The sequence below is a fragment of the Scyliorhinus canicula genome, chromosome 15, assembly GCF_902713615.1.
Source record: "Scyliorhinus canicula chromosome 15, sScyCan1.1, whole genome shotgun sequence".
NCBI lineage: Eukaryota > Metazoa > Chordata > Chondrichthyes > Carcharhiniformes > Scyliorhinidae > Scyliorhinus > Scyliorhinus canicula.
The window spans coordinates 31530580-31556251 of NC_052160.1; the positions used below are offsets into that span (position 1 = coordinate 31530580).

At 48.1% G+C, this 25672-nt stretch overlaps 1 protein-coding gene across 1 annotated transcript in view; it reads left to right on the forward strand.

The window, feature by feature from the left end:
* Positions 1–25672, forward strand: part of LOC119978502 (netrin-3-like) — a 378885-nt gene that overhangs the window by 165107 nt on the left and 188106 nt on the right. The window contains exon 3 of the mRNA XM_038820177.1: positions 3270–3458. Within this exon, the coding sequence (XP_038676105.1) occupies positions 3270–3458 (189 nt within the window). The remainder of the gene's footprint in view (positions 1–3269; positions 3459–25672) is intronic.

The window sequence follows — 25672 nt, forward strand, 5'->3', positions numbered from 1 at the left end:
TGTCACCCAGTACCAGGCTGACCTTGATGAGGTTCTGCGAGACATGTCCCGTTGTCAGATGGGCAAGGCCGAGACGCTGCGGAGCATGGCCCAATCACTGAGGAGCATCGCTGAGGCCGCCGACATGTGAACAGCCAGGACTGGCAGAGCCAGATGATACAGGGGCAGTCGGGGCTCAAACTAACTGCCCCTCATCCAAAGGCAAACCCCAGGATCTTATGGCCACTAAGCGGGAGGAGGGCACGCCGGGTGCCAACCCTGGACCCGTCCCATGGAGTGGCGACAGTGGCCACCAGCTCCCCAAGATCCACATCTCTGATGAGGTCACGTCTTACATCCAGTACATGGGACAGAGCGGCACAGCTGTGTATGTGCTGCCAACAAGTGAGCCGGGACCCTACAACTTCAGAGTCCCCAGAGGATGCCCGCCAGGGGCATTGAAGGCCACGGGACATGTAAGCAGCTGCCGGTCTCCACCTCAGATATACATCCTGGGGTCATACCTGGACGTAGTGGTAGATATAGGAGGGCAAAGCACATCGAGGATCACTGAGGGCACCGGGGTTGGGGGTAGGGAGTGGGGGATGGGGGTAGTGGGTGAGGGGACTGAGTGTGGGGGAGGGGCAGCACCATCAGGAGGGTGGGGAATTGTCAAGTACAATAAACACCTTTGTGCACAAGCAGTATGATGCCTCTGTCACCTTTTTCCGCAATGCGGCCTGACCTCCGAACCCTTGACCCAACTCTCCAGGGATCTCCCCCTCCCTGTGGCACTCACCCATCCTCTGGCCGTGGACATGTCCTCACAGCCGTGTCCCATGCCTTGGATGTTTGTACATTGGCTGCTGTGTGTGTGGTGTTGCTTCCCACAGTGTTCAAGCACAGTGTCCATGCATCAAGGTGTGATTGGGATTCTAGGCAACGGTTCCCACATGCTACATGGCTTGCCCACCGACGGGGATCCACTTGGGTTGTGTGAAGTGCTCACTTAACTATGATTGTCAATTGCCTATTAGCGATAGCCTTCAGCCATTTGGCCAGAGGCCTCAGCAGTCGATAGGGGTTATGGGTGGTCGGTGGGGCAGACAGGTAGGGACAAGGGTTACGTGTTCATGATCCAGGGATTGGCATGGTGGTGGCGTGCGTGGTTGCCCCCAGATTGCCTTCCAGCACCCAACCTCACCCTCCCATGGTGCCCCAGCCCTGCAGAGGGTCCCCCAACCTCAGCTGAGTGTCCCCACCCCCCTCCAAGTACTGGGATGACACATTTAGCACCCCCAGGCGCTTTGCCTGTGAGCAAAGATGGCTACTCACCTCCTTGGCTTCCCACAGAAGCCCTTCCTCCAGATTAATAGTTTTCAAAAGGAGTACTAATCGGTGCCAGTGTGTCACTTGCTGGGGAGGCCGATGAATGACGGGAGGCCATTGGATATGGGGTGGTTCTCATTAATTGTATGGAAATTGAGCTTAAGTAGTGATAATTGGTTTCTTGCCATGCTAAGGCAAGATCAATATTTCACCTACGAGATCGGGCTGGATGCATTGCAAAGAGTTTGGCACGATTCTCATTTTCTGCCTCTGTCCCGCTATTCACCGGCCTAGTTTCGCTTGAGCGAGAGCATAACGAGGGTGGAGAATTGCGCTCATTATGTCCAATTTTGGGCATCAACTTTAAGAATGATATGAAGGCATTTGAGAGGCTGCAGGAAAGGTTCACAAGAATGGTTTCACGGAACTTCAGTTGCATAGATAGATTGGACAAATATGGGCTTTTCTCCCCGGAGAAGGTTGTGTGGAGTTTAGCTAGAAGTGTTCAAAACCATGAAGAGTGGAGACAGAGCAGATAGAGAACCAGACGGCACCACTTTAAGGTGATTGGGAAAAGAAGCAATGGTGACATGAGGAATAAACTTTTGATGCAACAAAGAGTTAGGATCTGGAATGCATAACCTCAGAGTGTGGCTGAAGTAGATTCAATGGTGGCTTTCAAAGGAGAATCTGAAGAGAAAAGAAATGAGATACGAGGAATAGTCAAGGGAGAGGGACAATTGCTCTTTCAGAGAGGTAGCACAGACACAATAGGCTGAATTAACTCCTTCTGTGCAGTAACCATTTTGATTCTATGAATTCAAAAGCTTCTTTTATTACTTCAGAACATGTCAAAGCCTGTAACATTCAACAAAGTACTTCTGAAGTGTAGCCACTGTTGTAATGTAAAAAACAAAGCTGATAATTTCACAGGAAGATCCCGCAAGCTGATATTAACCAAATGATCTTTATTTTTAAGAGATGTTGGTTGAGGGACAAATATTGATGAGGACACGAGAGGTTACAACCCCAGATCTTCTGCAAAATAACAAAAACTGATTTTTTTAGCCGATCTGAGAGGACAGAGCTTCTGCTTAACATCTAATTTGAATGACAGCACCTCCAACAGTACGTCAGCCCCTTAGTACTGTTCCTCCTAGAGTGCCTTTTCTGACTGTGGAATGCTCCCTCAGCACAATTCCTCTCATATGTTATGATCCCTGGACAGATGGATAACTTTTAAAAAAATATTCAAATTCAAGTGACTGACTGAAAAGATTACACAATAAGATTTAATGTTTTAAGACTTTTACAGTAATAAACAAACTAAAAGCAACATTGTATAAGTACAATGCCGGATGCTGGAAACTGAAATATAAATCGGAAATGATGGAGAACCTCAGCAGGTCTGGCAGCATCTGTGGAGAGAAAAACAGATTTAAGTCTGTATGACTCTTTTATTGTCTCATCAGTATTTAGTGGGCAACTTTTGCTCCAAGTTGCAGAAAAAGATCCCCCATTTAACTTTCAAAACAACCAAAATTGCTCCCCCGTGGTTATACTTTGTTCCTTAAGTTGGCATTTAATTCTCCAGGGACCAGTTCAAAGCTATTCTCAGCTCCCGATGGCTTGCTTCCTCTTTCCCTTTTCTAGCTGGGTAACTTATTTTTTTTTTAAATTTAGTGTACCCAATTCATTTTTTCCAATTAAGGGGCAATTTAGCGTGGCCAATCCACCGAACCTGCACATCTTTTGGGCTGTGAAGCACTTTGAGATATCCTGAGGAAGTGAAAGGTGCTAATGTTAAGCACATTAGGCATAATTTTGTGTGATGTCTGATCCCCGCACGATCTTCACTTGTCCTGATGTATATTGTTTGATGCTATGAGATTGATCAAAGTCCAAATCACCCCAACTGTCTGAAAGTGATTTTGACACAAGCCTTATTCTTTCTTCTTTAGCTTGTAGCTGCAACCTGCACGCCCGGAGGTGTCGATTTAACATGGAGCTGTACAAACTCTCTGGCCGAAAGAGTGGGGGTGTTTGCCTAAATTGTCGGCACAATACTGCAGGTCGACATTGCCATTACTGTAAGGAAGGATTCTACCGAGACCTCACCAAAGTCATTACTCACCGAAAGGCATGCAGAGGTATGTAGAGATCCCCATCCAACAAAAGGCCAATATCCAGGTTGCAAACATGTGGGCATGCACATAGTGATGCATCAGTGATCACAGGTGGAATCAGCGCCACAAGGATTGAAAGACACTTCTGGCGAGATGGATAGAAAGACAGACAGACAAACATAGACAGGATTGTTTGACACATATTTTTCACTCTAAAGCATGTACTGATGCAAATTTATAGATGCTTATGCACACAAGGGAATGTTGGACAAGCGGATAATATGGAATTTTTCAGTCCCGGTTTTGCAGTTTTAAGAAATCACACATTATAACATTCCTATAATGCTCGGGTTTGGATTCTTGACAAAGCTCTCTAATAAACAGGCCCAAAGAATTAGAGATGATGCTTACCACTGATTAAAATGTCAGGATGCTTGCTGTACATTCCATAGTGTGTGTCACTGCTTCTTTGGTGCTGGGCATAATGAAACTGGAAGAAACCATTTTGTGGCATTGTAGACCACTATGCAAGGCCACTTAGAGAATGGCATGATGTCATTTGAACTTTTAAGTCTATCCTTAACCTCAGGGCTGTAAATAAACGCAAAACCATGTAAAATAGGTGTTATTGCTCCCCGCTCCCCTTCTAACAAGCACATATGAAAACATTGGGTTGAAACCCCAAAATTTATGAGCCTTGAATTAATTCTCACCTTTAGACTTAAGCCACATAATCTAGGCCAAAATTTAATAGCAGAGCACTGAGAAAATAGTGGCAGGATCTAACAGAGTCAGAATGGATTTATGAAGGGGAAATCATGCCTGACAAATCTACTGGAATTCTTCGAGGATTTAACTAATAGAGTTGACGAGGGGGAGCCAGTGGATGTGGTACATTTGGACTGTCAGAAGGCTTTTGACAAAGTCCTGCAAACGAGATTAGTGTGTACAATCAAAGTGCATGAGATTAGGGGTAGTGTATTGAGATGGATAGAAAACTAGTTGGCAGACAGGAGACAATGAGTAAGAATTAACACGTCTTTTTCAAATTGGCAGGCAGTGAGTAACTAGTGGAGTACCGTAGGGATCAGTGCAAGGACCCCAGCTATTCACAATATATATTAATGATTTAGATGACGGAACAAAATGTAATATCTCCACATTTGCAGATAACACCAAGTTGTGGGGGAGGGTGAGCTGTGAAGAGGATGCAGAAATCATTCAGTGTGATTTGGACAAGTTGAGTGAATGGGCAAATGAATGGCAGATGCAGTATAATTTGGAGAAATGCGAGGTTATCCATTTTGGTAACAAAAATGAGAAGGCAGAATATTATCTGAATGGCCATAAATTAGGAGAGGGGAATGTGCAATGTGACCTGGGTGTGCTCGTACACCAGTCACTGAAGGTAAGCATGCATGTACAACAACTGGTAAATAAGACAAATGGGATGTAGGCTTCATACCAAGCGGATTCGAGTACAGGAGCTGGGATGTCTTATTGATATTATCCAGGGCCTTGCTGAGGCCACACCTGGAATATTGTGTGCAATCTTGGTCTCCTTGTCTGTGGAAGGATGTTCTTGCTCTGGAAGGAGTGCAGTGATGGTTTACCAGACTGATACCTGGGATGACGGGACTGACGTATGAAGAGAGATTGAATTGGTTAGGATTGTATCGCTGGAGTTCAGAAGAATGGAGGGGTGGATCTTATAGACAGATATGAAATTCTGACAGGACTAGACAGGGTAGATGCAGGAAGGATGTTCCCAATGGTGGGTGTGTCCAGAACCAGGGCTCACAGTCTGAGGATATGGGGTGGACCATTTAGGATTTGGTTTTATTTATTTATTGTCACGTGTACTGAGGCACAGTAAAAAGTATTGTTCTGCTTAAAGTCCAGGCAGATCGCTCCATACGTGAAAACATATAACATTGTATAAATAACGGTTATAAAAGATGTAGGAGAGAGCTCACAGAGAGTTTCCACGCTATGGCGCCATCTTGGAAAATATTTTTTTCTTTAATTTCAAAGAACAATACAGCACAGGAACAGGCCCTTTGGCCCTCCAAGCCTGTACCGGTCATGATACCAACCTTTGCCAAAACCCTCAGCACTTCCTTGTGCCGTATCCCTCTATACCCATCCTATCCATGTGTTTGTGAAGCTGCCTTTTGAACACCGTTAATGTATCTGCTTCCACAACCTCCTCTGGCAACACGTTCAATGCACACACCACCCTCTGCGTTAAAAACCTGCCTCTAAACTTTGCCCCAAGGACTTTAAACTTATGCCCCCTGGTGACTGACACCTCTGCCCTGGGAAAGAGTGCCTGCCCATCCACTCTATCCATGCCCCTCATAATCTTGTAGACCTCGATCAGGTTACCCCTCAACCTCCGTCTTTCTAATGAAAACAGTCTCGAGTCAATTCAGCCTCTCCACATAGCTAACACCCTCCAGACCAGGCAACACCCTGGTAAACCTCCTCTGCACCTCCGCAAAGCCTCCACATCCTTCTGGTAGTGTGGCGACCAGAATTGTGCAGAATATTCCAAGTGCAGCCTTACCAAAGTTCTATACAACTGTAGCATGACTTGCCAGTTTTTATACTCAATGCCCTGTCAAACGAAGGCAAGCTTCCGTATGCTGTCTTGACTACCTTGTCCACTTGTGTTGCCACCTTCAAAGATCTGTGGACCTGCATGCCCAGATCTCTCTGACTTGCTGTACTCCTAAGAGTTTTGCCATTTACGGTATATTTCCCCTCTATGTTATACCTACCAAAATGCATTACCTCACATTTCTCCGGATTAAACTTCATTTGCCATTTCTCTGCCCAAGTCTCCAAGCTATCTATGCCTTGCTGTATCTTCTGGCAATCCTTAACGCTATCTGTCACTCCACAACCCTGGTGTCATCCACGAACATCAGACCGGCTGCATTTTTCTCCAAATCATTTAGGTGCACCACAAACAACAGAGGCCCAAGCACCGATCCCTGAAGAACACCACTAGTCACAACCTTCCATACAGAAAAACACCCTTTTACTGCTACCCTTTGCCTTCTGTGACCTTGCCAGTTCTGTATCCATCGTACCACCTCACCTCTGATCTTGTGTGACTTCACCTTTTGTGCCAGTCTGCCATGAGGCACCTTGTCAAAGGCTTTACTGAAGTCCATGTAAACAACATCCATCCCCCTTCCCTCATCAATCATCTTTGCCACCTCCTCAAAAAACATGATCAAGTTAATGAGGCACGACCTCCCCTTCACAAAACCATACTGTCTATCGCTTATGAGTCCATTTGTTTCCAAATGGGAATGAATCCTGTCCCTGAGAATTAGAACATAGAACAGTACAGCACAGAACAGGCCCTTCGGCCCTCAATGTTGTGCCGAGCCATGATCACCCTACTCAAACCCACGTATCCACCCTATACCCGTAACCAAACAACCCCCCCTTAACCTTACTTTTATTAGGACACTACGGGCAATTTAGCATGGCCAATCCACCTAACCCGCACATCTTTGGACTGTGGGAGGAAACCGGAGAACCCGGAGGAAACCCACGCACACAGGGGGAGGATGTGCAGACTCCACACAGACAGTGACCCAGCCGGGAATCGAACCTGGGACCCTGGAGCTGTGAAGCATTTATGCTAACCACCATGCTACCCTGCTGCCCCTAAAAATTTAGAGTACCCAATTATTTTTTCCAATTAAGGGGCAATTTAGCGTGGCCAATCCACCTACCCTGCACATCTTTGGGTTGTGGGGGTGAAACCCACGCAGACATGGGGAGAATGTGCAAACTCCACACAGACAGTGACCCAGGGCCAGGATCGAACCTGGGACCTCAGCGCCGCAGGCAGCAATGCTAACCACTGCACCACCGTGCCGCCCCAATTCTCTCCAATAATTTACCTACTACTGACGTGAGGCTCACCGGCCAATATTTTCAAGGATTATCCCTGCTACCTTTCTTAAACAGTGATATCACATTAGCTATTCTCCAGTCCTCTGGGATCTCACCTGTAGCCAATGAGGATACAAAGATGTCAGTTAAGGCTCCAGCAATTTCCTCAAGTGATTCCCTCAGTATTCTGAGATAAATCCCATCTGGCCCAGGAGACTTATCTACCTTAATATCTTTTAAAAGAGCCAATACCTCCTCCTTTTCGATGTTAACATGATGAAGACTGTCCACGTACCCTACCCAAGAATCATCTTCCACAATGTCCAAATGCAGGTATCCCAAGTCGGAAGGTAGTAAAACAGGGACAGAAACAAAAGGCAGTAAGGGGGAAAGTGTAAGGCAGAGAAGATATAGTCAAAAATCAAAAAGGGCAACAGTACAAGGTACAGTGACTGAGGGGAGCTCAGTGATTAGGCCCAGTAATACTAAAAAGAATAAAACGGGAAGTAAAAACATAAATTGTAAGCGATGCGGCAGGTTGTTACATGAAGATATGGGTTCAACGACAAGGAAAATTAGGAGAAAAGTTAAGAGGAAATATAACTTAGGAAAGGTTACTGATCGAGGTGTTAAGATTCAAAACAGAGGTATAAAAGCCAACATAAGTGTATTTTACATGAATGCTCATAGTATTCGGAATAAGGTAAATGAGTTGATGGCGCAAATCATCGTGAATGACTATGATTTAGTGGCCATTACTGAAACATGGTTAAAGGATGGTCACGACTGGGAGTTAAATATCCGAGGGTATCAAACTATTCGGAAGGACACAGTGGATGGTAAGGGAGGTGGTGTTATTTAAGGATGAAATCCAGGCAATAGTAAGTGATGACATCGGTGCTATGGAGGATAAGGTTGAGTCCATTTGGGTGGAAATCAGGAATAGTAAGGCGAAAAAGTCACTGGTAGGAGTAGTCTATAGGCCACCAAATAGTAACATTATGGTGGGGCAGGCAATAAACAAAGAAATAACTGATGCATGTAGAAATGGTACAGCAGTTTTCATGAAGGATTTTAATCTACATGTTGATTGGTTTAACCAGGTCGGTCAAGGCAGCCTTGAGGAGGAGTTTATAGAATGTATCTGCGATAGTTTCCTAGAACAGTATGTAATGGAACCTACGAGGGAACAAGCAGTCCTAGATCTGGTCCTGTGTAATGAGACAGGATTGATTAATAATCTCATAGTTAGGGATCCTCTCGGAAGGAACGATCACAATATGGTGGAATTTAAAATACAGATGGAGGGTGAGAAGGTAAAATCAAACAGTAGTGTTTTGTGCTTAAACAAAGGAGATTACAATGGGATGAGAAAAGAACTAGCTAAGGTAGACTGGGAGCAAAGACTTTATGGTGAAACAGTTGAGGATCAGTGGAGAAACTTTGAAGCGATTTTTCACAGTGCTCAGCAAAGGTTTATACCAACAAAAAGGAAGGACGGTAGAAAGAGGGAAAATCGACCATGGATATCTAAGGAAATAAGGGAGAGTATCAAATTGAAGGAAAAAGCATACAAAGTGGCAAAGATTATTGGGAGACTAGAGGACTGGGAAATCTTTAGGGGGCAACAGAAAGCTACTAAAAAACCTATAAAGAAAAGTAAGATAGATTATGAGAGTAAACTTGCTCAGAATATAAAACAGATAGGAGAAGTTGCTACAAATATATAAAACAAAAAAGAGTGGCTAAGGTAAATATTGGTCCTTTAGAGGATGAGAAGGGAGACTTAATAATGGGAGATGAGGAAATGGCTGAGGAACTGAACATGTTTTTTGGGTCGGTCTTCACAGTGGAAGACACAAATAACATGCCAGAGACTGATAGAAATGAGGCTATGACAGGTGAGGACCTTGAGGTAATTGTTATCACTAAGGAGGTAGTGATGGGCAGGCTCATGGAGCTAAAGGTAGACAAGTCTCCTGGCCCTGATGGAATGCATCCCAGAGTACTAAAAGAGATGGCTAGGGAAATTGCAAATGCACTAGTGATAATTGACCAAAATTCACGAGACTCTGGGTGGTCCCTGCGGATTGGAAATTAGCAAACGTGACATCACTGTTTAAAAACGGAGGTGGCAGAAAGCGGGTAATTATAGGCCAGTGAGCTTAACTTCGGTAGTAGGGAAGATGCTGGAATCTATCATCAAGGAAGAAATAGCGAGGCATCTGGATGAAAATTGTCCCATTGGGCAGACGCAGCATGAATTCATGAAGGGCATGTCGTGCCGAACTAATTTAGTGGAATTTTTTGAGGATATTACCAGTGTGGTAGATAATGGGGAGCCAATGGTAGTGGTATATCTGGATTTCCAGAAAGCCTTTGACAAGGTGCCACACAAAAGGTTGCTGCATAAGATAAAGATGCAAAGCATTAATGGTAAAGTAGTAACATGGATAGAGGATTGGTTAATTCATCGAAAGCAAAGAGTGGGGATTAATGGGTGTTTCTCTGGTTGGCAATCAGTAGCTAGTGGTGTCCCTCAGGGATCAGTGTTGGGCCCACAATTGTTCACAATTTACATAGATGATTTGGAGTTGGGGACCAAGGGCAATGTGTCCAAGTTTGCAGACGACACTAAGTTGAGTGGTAAAGCAAAAAGTGCAGAGGATACTGGAAGTCTGCAGAGGGATTTGGATAGGTTAAGTGAATGGGCTAGGGTCTGGCAGATGGAATACAATGTTGACGAATGTGAGGTTATCCATTTTGGTAGGAATAACAGCAAAAGGGATTATTATTTAAATGGCAAAATATTAAAACATGCTGCTGTGCAGAGAGACCTTGGTGTGCTAGTGCATAAGTCGCAAAAAATTGGTTTACAGGTGCAACAGGTGATTAAGAAGGCAAATGGAATTTTGTCCTTCATTGCTAGAGGGATGGAGTTTAAGACTAGGGAGGTTATGCTGCAATTGTATAAGGTGTTAGTGAGGCCAGACCTGAAGTATTGTGTTCGGTTTTGGTCTCCTTCCCTGAGAAAGGACATACTGGCGTTGGAGGGTGTGCAGAGGAGATTCACGAGGTTGATCCCAGAGCTGAAGGGGTTGGATTACGAGGAGAGGTTGAGTAGACTGGGACTGTACTCGGAATTTAGAAGGATGAGGGGGGTACTTATGGAAACATATAAAATTATGAAGGGAATAGATGGGATAGATGCGGGCAGGTTGTTTCCACTGGCGGGTGAAAGCAGAACTAGGGGGCATAGCCTCAAAATAAGGGGAAGTAGATTTAGCACTGAGTTTCGGAGGAACTTCTTCACCCAAAGGGTTGTGAATCTATGGAATTCCTTGCCCAGTGAAGCAGTTGAGGCTCCTTCATTAAATGTTTTTTCAGGTAAACATAGATAGTTTTTTGAAGAATAAAGGAATTAAGGGTTATGGTGTTCGGGCCGGAAAGTGAAGCTGAGTCCACAAAAGATCAGTCATGATCTCATTGAATTGTGGAGCAGGCTCAAGGGGCCAGATGGCCTACTCCTGCTCCTAATTCTTATGTTCTTATGTTCTTTAGTGAACACTGATGCAAAGTATTAATTTAGTACCTCACCCATTTCCTCTGGCTCAACACATAGATTCCCCCCACTGTCCCAAAGTGGTCCAGTCCTTTCTCTGGCCACCCTCTTGCTTTTTACATATGAATAAAAAGCTTTGGGATTCACCATAATCCTACTTGCCAAGGACTTTTCATGACCCCTCCGAGCCTTCCTAATTTCCCGCTTCAGTACCTTCCTACTTTCTTTATACTCCTCAAGTGTTTCGATTGTTCCCACCATTCTAGACCGTACAAAAGTCTCCTTTTTCTTTTTGACGAGGTTCACAATATCCCTCGTTATCCAAGGCTCCCTAAAATTCCCATGCTTATCCTTCATTCCCTCAGGAATGTGACTTTCCTGAATCCCAATCAATTGTCGCTTGAAAGACTCCCACATGTCCAATGTTGATTTATTATCCAACAGCTGCACCCAATCCACATTCTTCAATTCCTGTCTAATGTTATTGTAATTTGCCTTTCCCCAATTTAGCACCTTAATGCGAAGGTTACTCTCATCCCAATCCAGAAGTACCCTAAACCTTACGGAATTGTGGTCACTACTCCCAAAATGTTTCCCTACTGAAACCTCAACCACCTGTCCAGGCTCATTCCTCAATACCAGATCCAGTATCGCCCCTTCCCTAGTTGGACTATCTACATATTGCATCAAGAAAGCTTCCTGGATACACTTTACAAACTCTGCCCTTCCAAACCCCGAGCACTAAGTGAGTTCCAGTCAATATAGGGGAAATTAAAATCCCCTACCACAACATCCCTGTTACTTTTGCACCGATCCAAAATCTCTCGACCTTTCTGCTCCTCTATCTCTCGCTGGCAGTTGGGGGGCCTGTAATAAATGCCCAACATTGTCATTGCCCCCTTCCTGTTCCTTAGCTCTACCCAGATTGCCTCATTGAATGAGCCCTCCAAGGTGTCCTCCCGCAGTACGGCTATAATATTCTCCTTAACCAGTAATGTTACTCCCCCATCCCTTTTACATCCTCCACTATCTCTCCTGAAACATCTATATTCTCCAACGTTCAGCTGCCAATCCTGCCCTTCCTTTAACCATGTTTCTGTGATAGCCACACTATCAAATTCCAAGTACTAAAAAGTGTTCTATGTTCACCTGCCTTACCCGTTATACTTCTGGCGTGAAACAAATACACTTCACCACTGTGTTTGAGCATACAGGGTGATATTGTTCTCTTATTTTTGTTCTCTATTTTCCCTTCAGTTATTACACCTTCTAAGCTAACGCTCTGGTTCCCACCCCCCTGCCATACTAGTTTAAATCCTCCCAACTGACTAGAAAACCTCCCAGCCACGATATTGGTGCCTCTGTAGTTTCGATGCATCCCGTCCTTCTTATACAGGTTACACCTGCCCCAGAAGAGATCCCAGTGGTTCCAGAAAACTGAAACCCTCCCTCCTGCACCACCAACTCAGCCACGTATTTAGCTGCACTATCCTCCTATTTCTAGCCTCACTGGTACGTGGCACATGGAGTAATCCTGAAGTTACAACCCTAAAGGTCCTGCTTTTAGCTTATTGCCTAACTCCCTGAACTCCTTCTGCAGGACCTCATCACTCTTCCTGCCTATGTCTATATTTATGGACTGCACAGTAGCATAGGTGATTAGCACTGTGGCTTTACAGCGCCAGGGTCCCAGGTTCGATTCCCTGCTGGGTCATTGTCTGTGCGGAGTCTGCACGTTCTCCCCATGTCTGCATGGGTTTCCTCCAGGTGCTCCAGTTTCCTCCCACTGTCCAAAGACGTGCAGGTTAGGTGGATTGGCCATGTTAAATTGCCCTTAGTGACCATAAAAGGTTTGATGGGGTCATTGGGTTACAGGGATAGGGTGGAAGTGAGGGCTTACGTGGGTTGATGCAGACTCGATGGGCTGAATGGCCTCCTTCTGCACTGTATATTCTATGTTCTATGTCTTTTAAAAAAAATTTAGTGTAACCAATTAATTTTTTCCAATTAAGGGGCAATTTAGCGTGGCCAATCGACCTAGCCTGCACATCTTTTTGGGTTGTGGGGGCGAATCCCACGCAGACACGGGGAGAATGTGCAAACTCCACACAGACAGTGACCCAGAGCCGGGTTCGAACCTGTGAGGCAGCAGGGCTAACCCACTGCGCCACCGCGCTGCCCCACAATGTTCTATGTCGTTAGTACCTATGTGTACTACGACCTCTGGCTGTTTACCCTCCCCTTCAGGATTTCCTGTGTTTGTTCAGAGACATCCTTGACCCTGGCACCAGGGAGGCAACATATCATCGAAGAGTCTCATTCCCATCCACAGAAGCGCCTATCTGTGCCCCTTATTATAGAGTCCCCTATAACTATTGCTCTTTGCCCTTCCCTGCTGAGCAACAGAGCCAGTTGTCGTGCCACTGTTCTGGCTGCTTTTGTTTTCCCCGGTAGGCTATCCCCCCCAACAGTATCCAGAATTGTATACCTGTTAGAGAGGGGGACAGCCAAAGGGGATTCCTGCACTGCCTGCCTGCCCTTTCTACCGGTCACTCATCTGTCTGCCTGCACCTTGGGTGTGACCACATCTCTATAACTCCTATCTATGATGCTTTCCGCCACCTGCATGCTCCGAAGTTTAATCTAGCTACAGCCTGTTGTTTTTTCTCTTAGTTCTGCACCACCACCTTTGACTTCTCCTTTCTCTTGTTTTTCCTCTTCTGCATACTCCAGCTGTTGCTGTTGGACAGAGATGAGTAGAAGCTATTCACCCAGAGAGTGGTTGGCCTGTGGAATTTGTTACCACAGGAAGAAGTTGACGCCAAAACAGTGCACGTTTCAAGAAGCAGTTAGGGCGAAGGGGATCAAAGGATATGGGTGGAAAGTGGGATTAGATTTTTGAGCAGCTATTATCATAATGAATGGCGGAGCAGGGCTGAATGGCCTCCTCCTGCTAATATTTTCTATGTTTCTATGATTTTCCGGGTCTCAAATTCAATTTGAGATCGGAGCCATGGGGCGAAATTCTCCGCCCCCCACGACGGGTGGGAGAATAGCGGGAGGGCCTTCCCGACTTTTTTGACGCCCTCCCGCTATTCTCCCCCCCCCCCGCCGAAATCCCGACACGAATCGCTGCCGCCGTTTTTTTACGGCCGGCAGCGATTCTCAGCTGTTAGAAGGGCCGAAGTCCCAGCCCTTTACGACCTTTTTACGAACGGCAAACACACCTGGTCCTGCCGTTCGTAAAAACGTCGTGACTACCTGGAAAAAAATAACCATGGCACCGATTGGCACGGCAGTACCACGGCCGTGCCAAGGGTGCCATGGGCCTGCGATCGGTGCCCACCGATCGCGGGCAGCGGGCCCGATGCCCGCGCACTATTTGTCCTTCCGCCGCCCCGCAGTATCAATACGCGGGGCGGCTGAGGGGCAACCCGGACCGCGCATGCGCGGGTTTCGCGCAAAAACGCGATGCCGTCACCCGCGCATGCGCGGGTGGAGTCTTCCCACCTGCGCATGCGCGGCTGACGTCATATGACGCGTCAGCCGGCGCTAAGTCCGACAAGCGGGCTTAACAATTTTCGTTAAGCCCGACTTGTCGGAGCCTCCGACGTCGGGCTGCTAGCCCCGACGGGGGACCAGAATCGGTCCCCCGTCGGGAAGGGGCGCGATGCCGTAAAACCCGCCCGGGTTTTACGGCAGTTTGACGATTTCTCCCGTTTTGGGAGAATTTCGCCCAAGATCTTTGTGGAGCTGAGCTTGCTGGCATCTTTTGGCCCTGTCCCTCACAACGATGGGGCAAACACCCCCCCCCCCCCCCCCCCCCCCCTCAAAAAAATGGCAAAATGTGGGCTCATCTCGATGAAAAGCCTGCCTGTTTCTCTGGGGAGAAACAAGTTGGTTTTCAGTCAAAACTTGATACTTCAGCATTTTTGGGAAATTCCATTCCTCATCCAAATTACTATACACAAGCCAATCTCTGTACAACACGAGCATCACATAGTGGTTAGCACTATGGCTTCACAGCACCAGTGTCCCAGGTTGGTTCGATTCCCGGCTTGGGTCACTGTCTGTGCGGAGTTTGCACGTTCTCTCCATGTCTGCGTGGGTTTCCTCCGGGTGCTCTGGTTTCCTCACCGAGTCCCGAAAGACTTGCTATTGGGTAATTTGGACTTTCTGAATTCTTCCTCTGTGTACCCGAACAGGTGCCAGAATGTGGCGACTAGGGGCTTTTCACAGTTACTTCATTGCAGTGTTAATGTAAGCCTACTTGTGACAATAAAGATTAGGGGCGGGATTCTCCCGTACCTGGCGGGGCGGGGGGTCCCGGCGAGACGGAGTAGCGTGAATCACTCTGGCGTCGGCCAGCCCCAAAGGTGCGGAATCCTCCGCACCTTCAGGGGCTAGGCCGGCGGCGTAGTAGTTTGCGCCCCGCCGGCTGGCGGGGAAGGCCTTTGGCACCACGCCTGCCGGGGCCGAAGGGACTCCGCTGGCCGGCACGGGTCCGCACATGCGCGGGAGGGTCAGCGGCTGCTGACGTCACCCCGCGCATGCGCGGGGGGGGGTTCACCTATGCGTCGGCCATCGCGGAGGCTGACACGGCCGACGCATAGGAAAAGAGTGCCCCCAGGGCACAGGCCTGCCTGCGGATCGGTGGGCCCCGATCGCTGGCCAGGCCACCAGGGGGGTTCCAGATCGCCCCGCGACCCCCCCAGGACCCCGTAGCCCGCCCACGCGCCTGGTCCCGCTGGTAAGGGACCTAGTCTAATTTACGCCGGCGGGACTGGCAAAGAACCAGTGGGACTTCGGCCCATCGCGGGCTGGAGAATCGCTGGGGGGGGGTCGCTGTGAGTGGCCGCCGATCGGCGCGGCGCGATTCCCGCCCCCGCCGAATCTCTGGTGCCGGAGAATTAGGCGGCTGGTGGGGGAAGGATTCACGTCGCCCCCCGGCGATTCTCCGACCCGGTGGGGGTCGGAGAATCCCGCCCTATTATTACTAACTTGGATGCAATTAGTTCCTACTTGTTAGTCATTGCAGGTAAAATTAGACACAAAGGCTAATTAAGAGCAACAATGTTTATTCGTCGGCTACTGTTCAATATTCTAAAGCATCATAATTTAGCATATAAGAATAGCTCAATAGAGACAAATTTTATTTATTGCAATATCAGAATGAAGCTCAATTAAGCAGGTAAGGTTTGCAATTTATAATCAATATTCCATTGTTGCCCTGATCATTTCTATTAAACAAATCCACTTCTTCCTTGAGTGATTTAGCCAGTATTCTCTTGTGTGAAACCTGTCATTTTTGAGACCTGTAACAGATAATTGTTTCTTTTCTGTGCTTGTTGCCTACACCTGATTTAATAAATTTTACTGCTGCTTTCTGTGCAATGTTACTTTACTTTCAGAGACAGGCTCGTAAGTGACAGTGCAATATCCTTGGTAAATATTGCATCTGTTCATCTAAAGACTGAATGTTATTATGCACCCTGGGTGACTGCGCAGTCAATTCCAGCTCCGCAGGCCCCGTAGTCCCAACACAATTAACCAAAATTCATATAAGGTTTGCAGAATCTTTGGCCCCTTGATTGCTCAATAAGGTATAGCCACCAGGCTTGGAGTTTGAACACAATAACTATTTATTTATAATAAGAACAAAGTTGATATATGCAATAACTGTGATGAAATCGTGGCCAGCCAATCTGCCATTCCCCCCTTTTACCGTCCCACCCTCTACCCAAACACACACAAGACAGACACATACCAAGGAAGGGAAAGTGGTAAGATGTTAGGGATTAAAATGGGAAAAGAGAGACGGTCCTTATTGCTGATATTGAAGTCATTGTAGCTGGCTATCCTGCCTGGTGCAGGGTGTTTGAAACCACCAGTTGGATTGCTAACGTGTATCTTCTGGTATGCATTCAGTCACAATTCACAGGATTTCGGCATTCTTCTGGGGAGTCACTTTCATTTTTATTAGCCTGGGCCTTCACACAAAACAGCCTCAGGCCAGTGTAATTCCTATCCAAACTGTGCAGAGTCTGCACGTTCTCCCCCCGTGTCTGATTGGGTTTCCTCTGGGTGCCACAGTTTCCTCCCGCAGTCCAAAGACGTGCAGGTTAGGTGGATTAACCATGCTAAATTGCCCTTAGTGTCTAAAAAGGTTGGGAGGCGTTATTGGGTTACGGGGATAGGGTGGAAGTGAGGGCTTAAGTGGGTTGATGCAGACTCAATGGGCCGAATGGCCTCCTTCCGCACTGTATGTTTTATGTTTCCAACTCCACCAGTAGGGCCAGAAGCTTTCTGAGATAAGAACAAAGTAGCCACATGAGTTTCAAAGCAGTTTTTAAATAACTGGTCCAACCTTAAGCTGCTGCTGGATTGGATCTACCTGCAGTTCAACCTGTCTGTGCAGAGAGATAGGTCTTTACATCATGGGCGGGTTGTTTGCCCCGCTGCCCCACATTTCTGGCTCACCAAGCCGGTGGGATGTTCCGTTACGCTGGCTGGCCAAAGGGATTTCCCATTGTGGCTCAGCCCCACGCCATCGGGAAACCCCCGGGCGCTGGCAAAATATTAATAATAATAATCGCTTATTGTTACAAGTAGGCTTCAATGAAGTCGCTGTGAAAAGCCCCCAGTCGCCACATTCTGGTGCCTGTTCGGGGAGGCCGGTATGAGAATTGAACCCGCGCTGCTGGCATTGTTCTGCATTACAAGCCAGCAGTTTAGCCCACTGTGCTAAACCAGCCCCTGTAAATGGAGCATCCCGCCGGTGGAGAATTCCGCCCGATATCTTTAGGTGAGAGAGAGATCAGGGCTGTGATCCTCCAGCTTCACTGAAGAGAAAACTGAAGAGTCTCCAACCGGGTGTTTGAGAGAGATTTGCTCTTTCAGGGAGAGAGAAACTCAAAAGAGCCTCCTTCAACTCTGAATTCAAAATGAAACTGAAACCATAGTCTCCCAGAGGAAGGAACATTCGAGATCTGTCAGCACCAAACAGCACAGACCATCACCAAAGTCCCTGCAATCTGAAACAGGTCATTGGTTGACAGTCAAGTCCATCAAGGTGACTCATCACTGATGTCAGACCAAACAGCACATGCTGCTGTAGATTCCTTTTGAAAAAAATTAAAGGTGAAGTCCATCATAAAGCCATGCGTCCCATTAATTGTTCAGGTACAAAAATTGAAATAGCAGAATAACAGAAATTAAAAGAAAACAAGGGACTGACTGGGATTATCAGTTGGATCCTTACAATACTTCTTAATCGTTCAGCTTTTAATTTAAATACTCTCTTTGAAGTCGTGCTTCAAAGTTTCTTTGATTTTGTTGTAGGTCCCATTTCTCAAAATTTCCCAAACACCTGTTTGAAGCATTCTGAAAAATAGCCCTGGGAATTATTAATAGCTTTAGTTTTACTAAATCAATCCCACTAAAGAGAATGAACAATTAGTAATTAATAAACATCATCAGGTCTTTCACATAAACCATTTCACAATATCAATCAAATGGACTGGCTCATCTCAAGTGGTCCAAAGCCTATGAGTTTGGCAAGGGCAGTGGGAAGATATGATTTACACTCCTTTTCTTTATAACATTGAGCAACGATCCCAACAATCTTAAGCAATGTTTATTTCAATGTTCATTATCAAGACGTTCAGATTGTGGGCTGGATTTTCCGGCATTTCTGTCGGCAGGCTCTTCTGGTCCAGCCGAGGCCGATCCTTTGTTTTGCGGATTCCCCAGCAGTGGAGGGTGCGGACAACAAGAAACCTCATTGACAATGGCAGGACCGGAAGATCCACCACCAGCCAATGGCAGGCAGCCTCCACTGCTTTAAAACATGATGGGGGGAGAGGGGGAGTTGGAAAAGCATGGACTGTGGCTGTGATCTTCTGGCCTCACCATGGTGGGATCCACCACAAGGAATGCAACGGACCAAAGTCAGGGCAGGAAAATCCCAGAGTACCTGAGTACAGACTGAGTAGAAAGTAAACCGATTAAAAAATGAATGGATCTGACAATTATACATTTTCTGGACTGCACTGCATTTCCCAATGAACAGCACCACCAAGTGAACTTCAAATTAGGTTCCAGCCTATAGCTCACTCCCAGATATCTGTTATTCTATGTATACACCATAAACCCTGCACCTCTCAATTAGATTCCGCTGTAACACACTCCCAGTCATCAGTTATTCTATCTATAAGCCCCACCCCGAACCACTCACCCAGATTCCAACCCATAATTAACTCCCAAGCATCTGTTATTTTTTCCATACACTCCTCCAAATCCCTTTATTAAATTCTCGTATTTAATTCCCTGCTGGGTATCTGCTATCGAGAAACCCCCTGTACCCCTTGAGTAGATTACAATCTGTAACTCATTCCGAGGTAGCCAGTCAGTATGTACTCAGCATTACTGCTCGGCAGATGGATGTATTGAAATGGATGACACTTGGGTTCCTGTAACAGCCATTATCAGATTGCAGGGTGGAAGATGGCTGCAAAGCTGCGCTCTGCAGTTCCCATCCTTACACCAGCTGCACCAATATATTTTTGCCAGTATGTGCTGGGGTTTTGCCTGAATCCTGGACTGTCCCAAAATATAATAGATTGGCTAAAGAGTTTGGACAAGCCTGCAAACCTTGGCAGCAGTTTTGACAATTGGGGGATGGTTTGTGTGAAGTGTAGGATATCTGTTGAATCTAAATAGCATTGGGCTATGGGTGTGAAAATGTGGAATGCGTAATTGATCAGTTGGAGATCAGAAACTGAGAGGAAATGTATTTAGAAAAGGGGCCCTGCATCATGACTAGATTACTCATTCTTGACGATTTATTACTGGGAACAGGATACTCTTCAGATTTCCTCTCTCTCGCTCTCCTGCACACGCATTCTCTCTCTTTTTTGTGTTACCGTCTATCTCCACATTTGTCTCTTTCCTATGAGTGACTCTTTCAATGTTTCTGTGTGTTTTGCTGGGGAGGTTTTTCAACTGCTGCTCACCTGCTTCGTACGTCCTTAAATCCTGTGCTGGTTCCTCTCTACATCTGCAATTCACTCCAAATCTGGCCTCTTGCTCACCTGCAGTTTTCATCACTCCACCATTGGTGGCCTTGCCTTTGGCTGCCTCAGCCCAGAGCTCTGGAGTTCTCTTCCAAAATCTCTCTACTTCTCTGCCTCATCTGCCTCCTTTCAGGCAATTCTTAAAACCTGCCTATTTGACCAAGCTTTTATTCATTTCTCCCAATCTCATGAGGTGGTCAGTGTCAAATTCTCTTTGATAATCTTTCCTGTGAAGAACCTTGGAACATGTTACTGTGTTGCATGTTCTATAAATGAGTTCTTGGTATAGTGAAATTATTGGAATTTTTGGACAATTCCTTATGGTCAATTTCCAGGTTTGAAATTCTCAACTACCCCAATTCAGATTCCTTGAGTTACTGATTTCATGAACCTCACTCCACTCCCACTCTGTTCCTCAAACCATTTCTCTGTGGTTTCTATTAGTAGCATTTCCTGTATGATGCACAATCAATGAAATTAAATGAAAAACGAAAATCACTTATTGTCACGAGTAGACTTCAATGAAGTTACTGTGAAAAGCCCCTAGTCGCCACATTCCGGCGCCTGTTCGGGGAGGCTGTTACGGGAATCGAACCGTGCTGCTGGCCTGCTTGGTCTGCTTTCAAAGCCAGCGATTTAGCCCAGTATGCTAAACAATGGACACGAAACGTAGATAAAGTCCGAACGATAGGCTTTAATACACAAGAAGTGTGCCCGACAGCAGACGTACAGAAGAACGGCAGACTGCCGGGGCACACGGTCTCTTATACCCCGCCTCGTAGGCGGAGCTACCTACCTCTCAGCCAATCGGCTGAGAGGCACATGACATACCTGGGCCAATGGGCAGCGAGTCTTCTGCACCAATGGCAGTTCACACTCCAAGTACCGTAATACCCCTAGTCATACTACCACATTCACCCCCTGTTGAGTAAGGAACCGGTGGGGGGGAGGATACGGAAAACGCGGACATTGGGGGGGGGGGGGGTGCGTGTCCCGTGAGTACGTGAGAGACTGGTAGTATGACTAGAGATGTTAGGTCGTACCATCGCATTGATGGCTGCCCATTGACCCGCAATTACGTGCAAAATACAACAAAACTATGTACAGTGTGCAAAAAACTGGGGGGGAAAAAAATGGAGAACAGACAAGGAAAACAAGAGTCCATCAGCAGGTCACATGGATTCGATCAGCCGATCGGGTGCCTTGGATGTCCTGTTTGACCTGCGTAGCTGTGCCGGCGACGTTGGAGCGGTGGTCGTCCGTGCCTCCGGGAGCGACGATCCTGTTCTTGTGTTCGTGCCCCTAGTCGGAGCTAACGGGGGCCAGGCCGGGGGAGGGTTGTCCTGTCCGCTGGGCCTTGGGTGTGTAGGTGTCGGTGGGGACGGGGAGGGGGCGCTTGCTGGGGGCAGGGGGGGTTGGGGGGGTGCTGGCGCCGGGGGGTGTGGCCGGGATCTGGTGGGTGCCAGGTCCCAAAGGGAGACCGTGTCCTGTCGGCCGTCGGGATACTCCACATACGCGTATTGCGGGTTTCCATGGAGTAGCTGGACTCTTTCGACCAACGGGTCCAACTTGTGCACCCGCACGTGCTTCCGGAGCAGGATGGGCCCAGGGGTAGCCAGCCAGGTCGAGAGCAGGGTCCCTGAGGAAGACTTCCTGGGAAAAACAAGAAGGCGTTCGTGAGGCGTTTGGTTAGTGGAGGTACAGAGGAGTTAACGGATAGAATGGAGGGCGTCTGGGAGGACGTCTTTCCAGTGAGAGACTGGGAGATTTCTGGACCGCAGGGCCAGCAGGACGGTCTTCCAGACCGTACTGTTCTCCCTCTCGACCTGTCCGTTACCCCGGGGGTTGTAACTGGTCGTCCTGCTGGAGGCGATGCCCCTGCTGAGCAGGAACTGACGCAGCTCATCACTCATAAAGGAGGACCCCCTATCGCTGTGAATGTACGCGGGGAATCCGAACAGGGAGAAAATGGTGTGTAGGGCTTTAATGATGGTGGCTGTGGTCATGTCAGGGCAGGGGATGGCGAAGGGGAAGCGGGAGTACTCGTCAATCACGTTTACAGGTTGCGGAGTGGGCCGGGCAGCGCTGGCGGGGGTACTTTGCCTGGCCGCAGAAATAGCAGCGGGGCCCCGTGGGTTTATCGGGTCGCCCTGTGGCGAAGGCCTGGGGGGGGGTCCGAGTCCACGGAGGTGAGGGGGGTCGCGTTCCACGCTGCTCAGGGGGCTGCCACGCGGTCAGTGGTGTACGCGCGGGCGTTATGATTCAAAACGTCTAGGGAGGAGGCGAGGGCCCGTGCCTCCGTGAGGCTTAAGGTCTCTCTCTCTAAAAGTCTTTGGCGGATCTGCGAAGATTGCATACCCGCAATGAAAGCGTCTCTGATCAAAAGTTCGATGTGCTGGGCAGCAGAAACTTGTGGGCAGCCGCAGTTTCTCCCCAGAACGAGGAGGGCCCGGTAAGAAGACTCACCAGGAAGTTGCTGCCTCGTGGCCAGTAAGTGCCGAGCGTAGGCCTGCTTCACCGGCCACATGAAATGTCCTTTAAGCAAGTCCATGGCCGCGTCGTAGTCTGTCGTGTCCTCTATGAGCGTGTACACGGTGGTGCTGACGCACGAGTGGAGGATGTGCAATTTCTGTTCCCTCATCGGGACGTTTTCGGCTGTACTCAAGTAGATATTGAAGCACGCCAGCCAGTGTTTAAATGCTGTAGTCGCATCTGCTGCGTGCGGGCTGAGTCGAATACATTCCAGCTTGATGCGAAGCTCCATCCTTTAAAATCTTGTGTATTAAATTGATGCACAATCAATGGACACGAAACGTAGATAAAGTCCGAACGATAGGCTTTAATACACAAGAAGTGTACCCGGCAGCAGACGTACAGAAGAATGGCAGACTGCCGGGGAACAGGGGCTCTTATACCCCGCCTGATAGGCGGAGCTACCTACCTCTCAGCCAATCGGCAAATGACATACCTGGGCAATTGGGCAGCGAGTCCTCTGCACCAATGGCAGCTCACACTTCCAGGTACCGTAATACCCCTAGTCATACTACCACACTGTACTTGTATCCTGCTCCTTCTTCCACACTGTATTAAAATTCACGCTCAACAGGCCGCAATTCAAACATTCAATCTAAAGCTGTGTAACTTCCTGCCTCCCTTTGTGTCATTCCCTACGTTCCTCCATGCAACTCCCTTCCTCCAGGTGAATCCCTACTTCCCTACAAGTATCCCCCTCCCTTACTCCATGTAACTTGCTACCTCCCTATGCATAATTCCCTCCCTCCATGTAACTTTCTACCTCCTTACCTGTAACTCCCTCCCTCCATGTAACTCCCTCTCCCTCCATAATTTCCTATTTTCCTCAAGGTAACTCCCTACTTCCCTCCATAAAACTCCCTATCGCTCAGTGTTTTCTCTCTGTATATCTGCCGAGCTTTTATAACTGCAATTTGGAGTCACTTTGCTTCTTTCATCTTATTGTTCACACATGCATTTCTATTTTCCCACACTACTGTGTGCTGTGCTGTCGCCTGTGTGCTGTGGTCTGTGTGCTGTGGTCAGTGGTTTCCATACTGTGCAACTGTGTGTTGCAGTTTGTGTGCTTTGGATTATGTGCTGCGGACTGTGTACTGCATTCTGTGTGCTGCAGTCAGTATGCTGTGGTCTTTGTAGTGGGGTCTGTGTACTGCAGTCTGTGTGCTGCAGTCAGTGTACTGCAGTCTGCATGCTGTGTGCTGTGGTCAGTCTGCTGTGTGCTGTGGTCAATGTGTTATGTTCTGTGGTCTGCGTGCCGCGTTCAGTGTGCTGTGTGCTAAGGTTTGTTTGCTATGTGCTGCGGTCAGTATGCTGTTTGCTGCGGTCTGTGTGCTCTGTCCTGCGGTCAATGTGCTGAGGTCAATGTGCTGTTTGCTGCGGTCTGTGTGCTGTAGTCAGCCTACTGAGTGCTGCGGTCTGTGAACTGTGTGCTGAGGTCTTTGTGCTGAGTGCTGCGGTCAAAATGCTGTGTGCTGTGGTCAGTCTGCTGTGTACTGTGTGATGCACTATCAATTACGACTAGACGAGAGTAGAATGTAATCGAGGCTTTATTACACAGAGATGTGTGGCCTCCTACAGCAGCTGACGAAATGGCTGCTGTACGGAGAGCCCACACACTTATACTCCGCCTATTGGGCGGAACCAGCAGGCAGGGATCTACCCCCGTACCTGTAGCACAGGGGCCCTACCGTAAAACCCATATATACAGTATAATACATCAGAGGTGACTACCACATTCACCCCTCTTAAAAATGAGTCCAGCGGGGGTGGTGGAGAACTATATACATAAAAATTTCTTTTTAAAATCACAGAGAATGTTACAAATTTAGGCGGTCCGGTGCCTTGAGTTGTCGTCGAGAATGCCGCAGTGTTGGTGGCGATTCTGGCGTCGGCTTGGTCTTCGGTGAATCCGGGAGCGAGTCGAAATCCTCTTCATCCCCGGGTGGGAGCAAGGGGAGGATGGATTGTCCTGGAGCGGGGGCTGCGGTGGGGTGCACCGGGGATGGGAGGGTGGCGCCGGGACAGAGGGGGGGGGGGGGGTGTGTGGGGAACCAGCTGGTGCCAGGTTCCTGAGGGAGACTGTGTCTTGGCGGCCGTCAGGGTACGCTACGTAAGTGTACTGCGGGTTGGTGTTGAGTAGCTGTACCCACTCAACCAACGGGTCCGCCTTGAGGAGTCGCATGTGTTTACGGAGGAGAACAGGTCCTGGAGCTGCCAGCCACGTTGGGAGCGAAACCCCGGAGGTGGACTTACTGGGGAAGGCAAAGAGACATTCATGGGGGGTTTTTTTAGTTGCAGTGCACAGGAGCGACTGAATGGAGTGAAGTGAGTCGGGGAGGACCTCCAGCCAGCGGGAGGCCGGGAGATTTCTGGACCATAGGGCCAGCTGGACGGCCCTCCAGACCGTCCCATTCTCCCGCTCCACCTGCCCGTTGCACCTGGGGTAGTAGCTGGTCGTCCTGCTCGAAGCAATGCCCATGTTGAGCAGGAACTGGCGCAGCTCATCGCTCATAAATGAGGATCCCCGGTCGCTGTGGATGTAGGCGGGGAAACTGAACAGAGCGAAGATGGTGTTGAGGGCTTTAATGACGGTGGCAGACGTCATATCAGGGCATGGGATGGCGAAGGGGAATCGGGAATATTCGTTGACCACACTGAGCAAGTACGTGTTGCGGTCGGTGGAGGGGAGGGGCCCTTTGAAGTCCACGCTAAGGCGTTCAAAGGGGTGGGAGGCCTTCACCAGGCGCGCACAGTCTGGCTGGTAGAAGTGCGGTTTACACTCCACGCAGACCTGGCAGTCTCTGGTGATAGCCCTGACTTCTTCAATGGAGTAGGGCAGATTACGGGCCTTAGCAAAGTGGTAAAAATGGGTGGCTCCTGGGTGACAGATATTGTCATGCAGGGTCCGGAGTTGGTCCACTTGTGCGCTGGCACATGTACCTCGGGATAAGGCATCGGGGGGCTCGTTGAGCTTACCGGGGCGATACAAAATCTCATAATTGTGGGTGGAGAGCTCGATCCTCCATCTCAAGATTTTATTGTTTTTGATCTTGCCCCGCTGTGTGTTGTTGAACATGAAGGCAACTGACCGTTGGTCAGTGAGGAGAGTGAATCTCCTGCCGGCCAGGTAATGCCTCCAATGTCGCACAGCT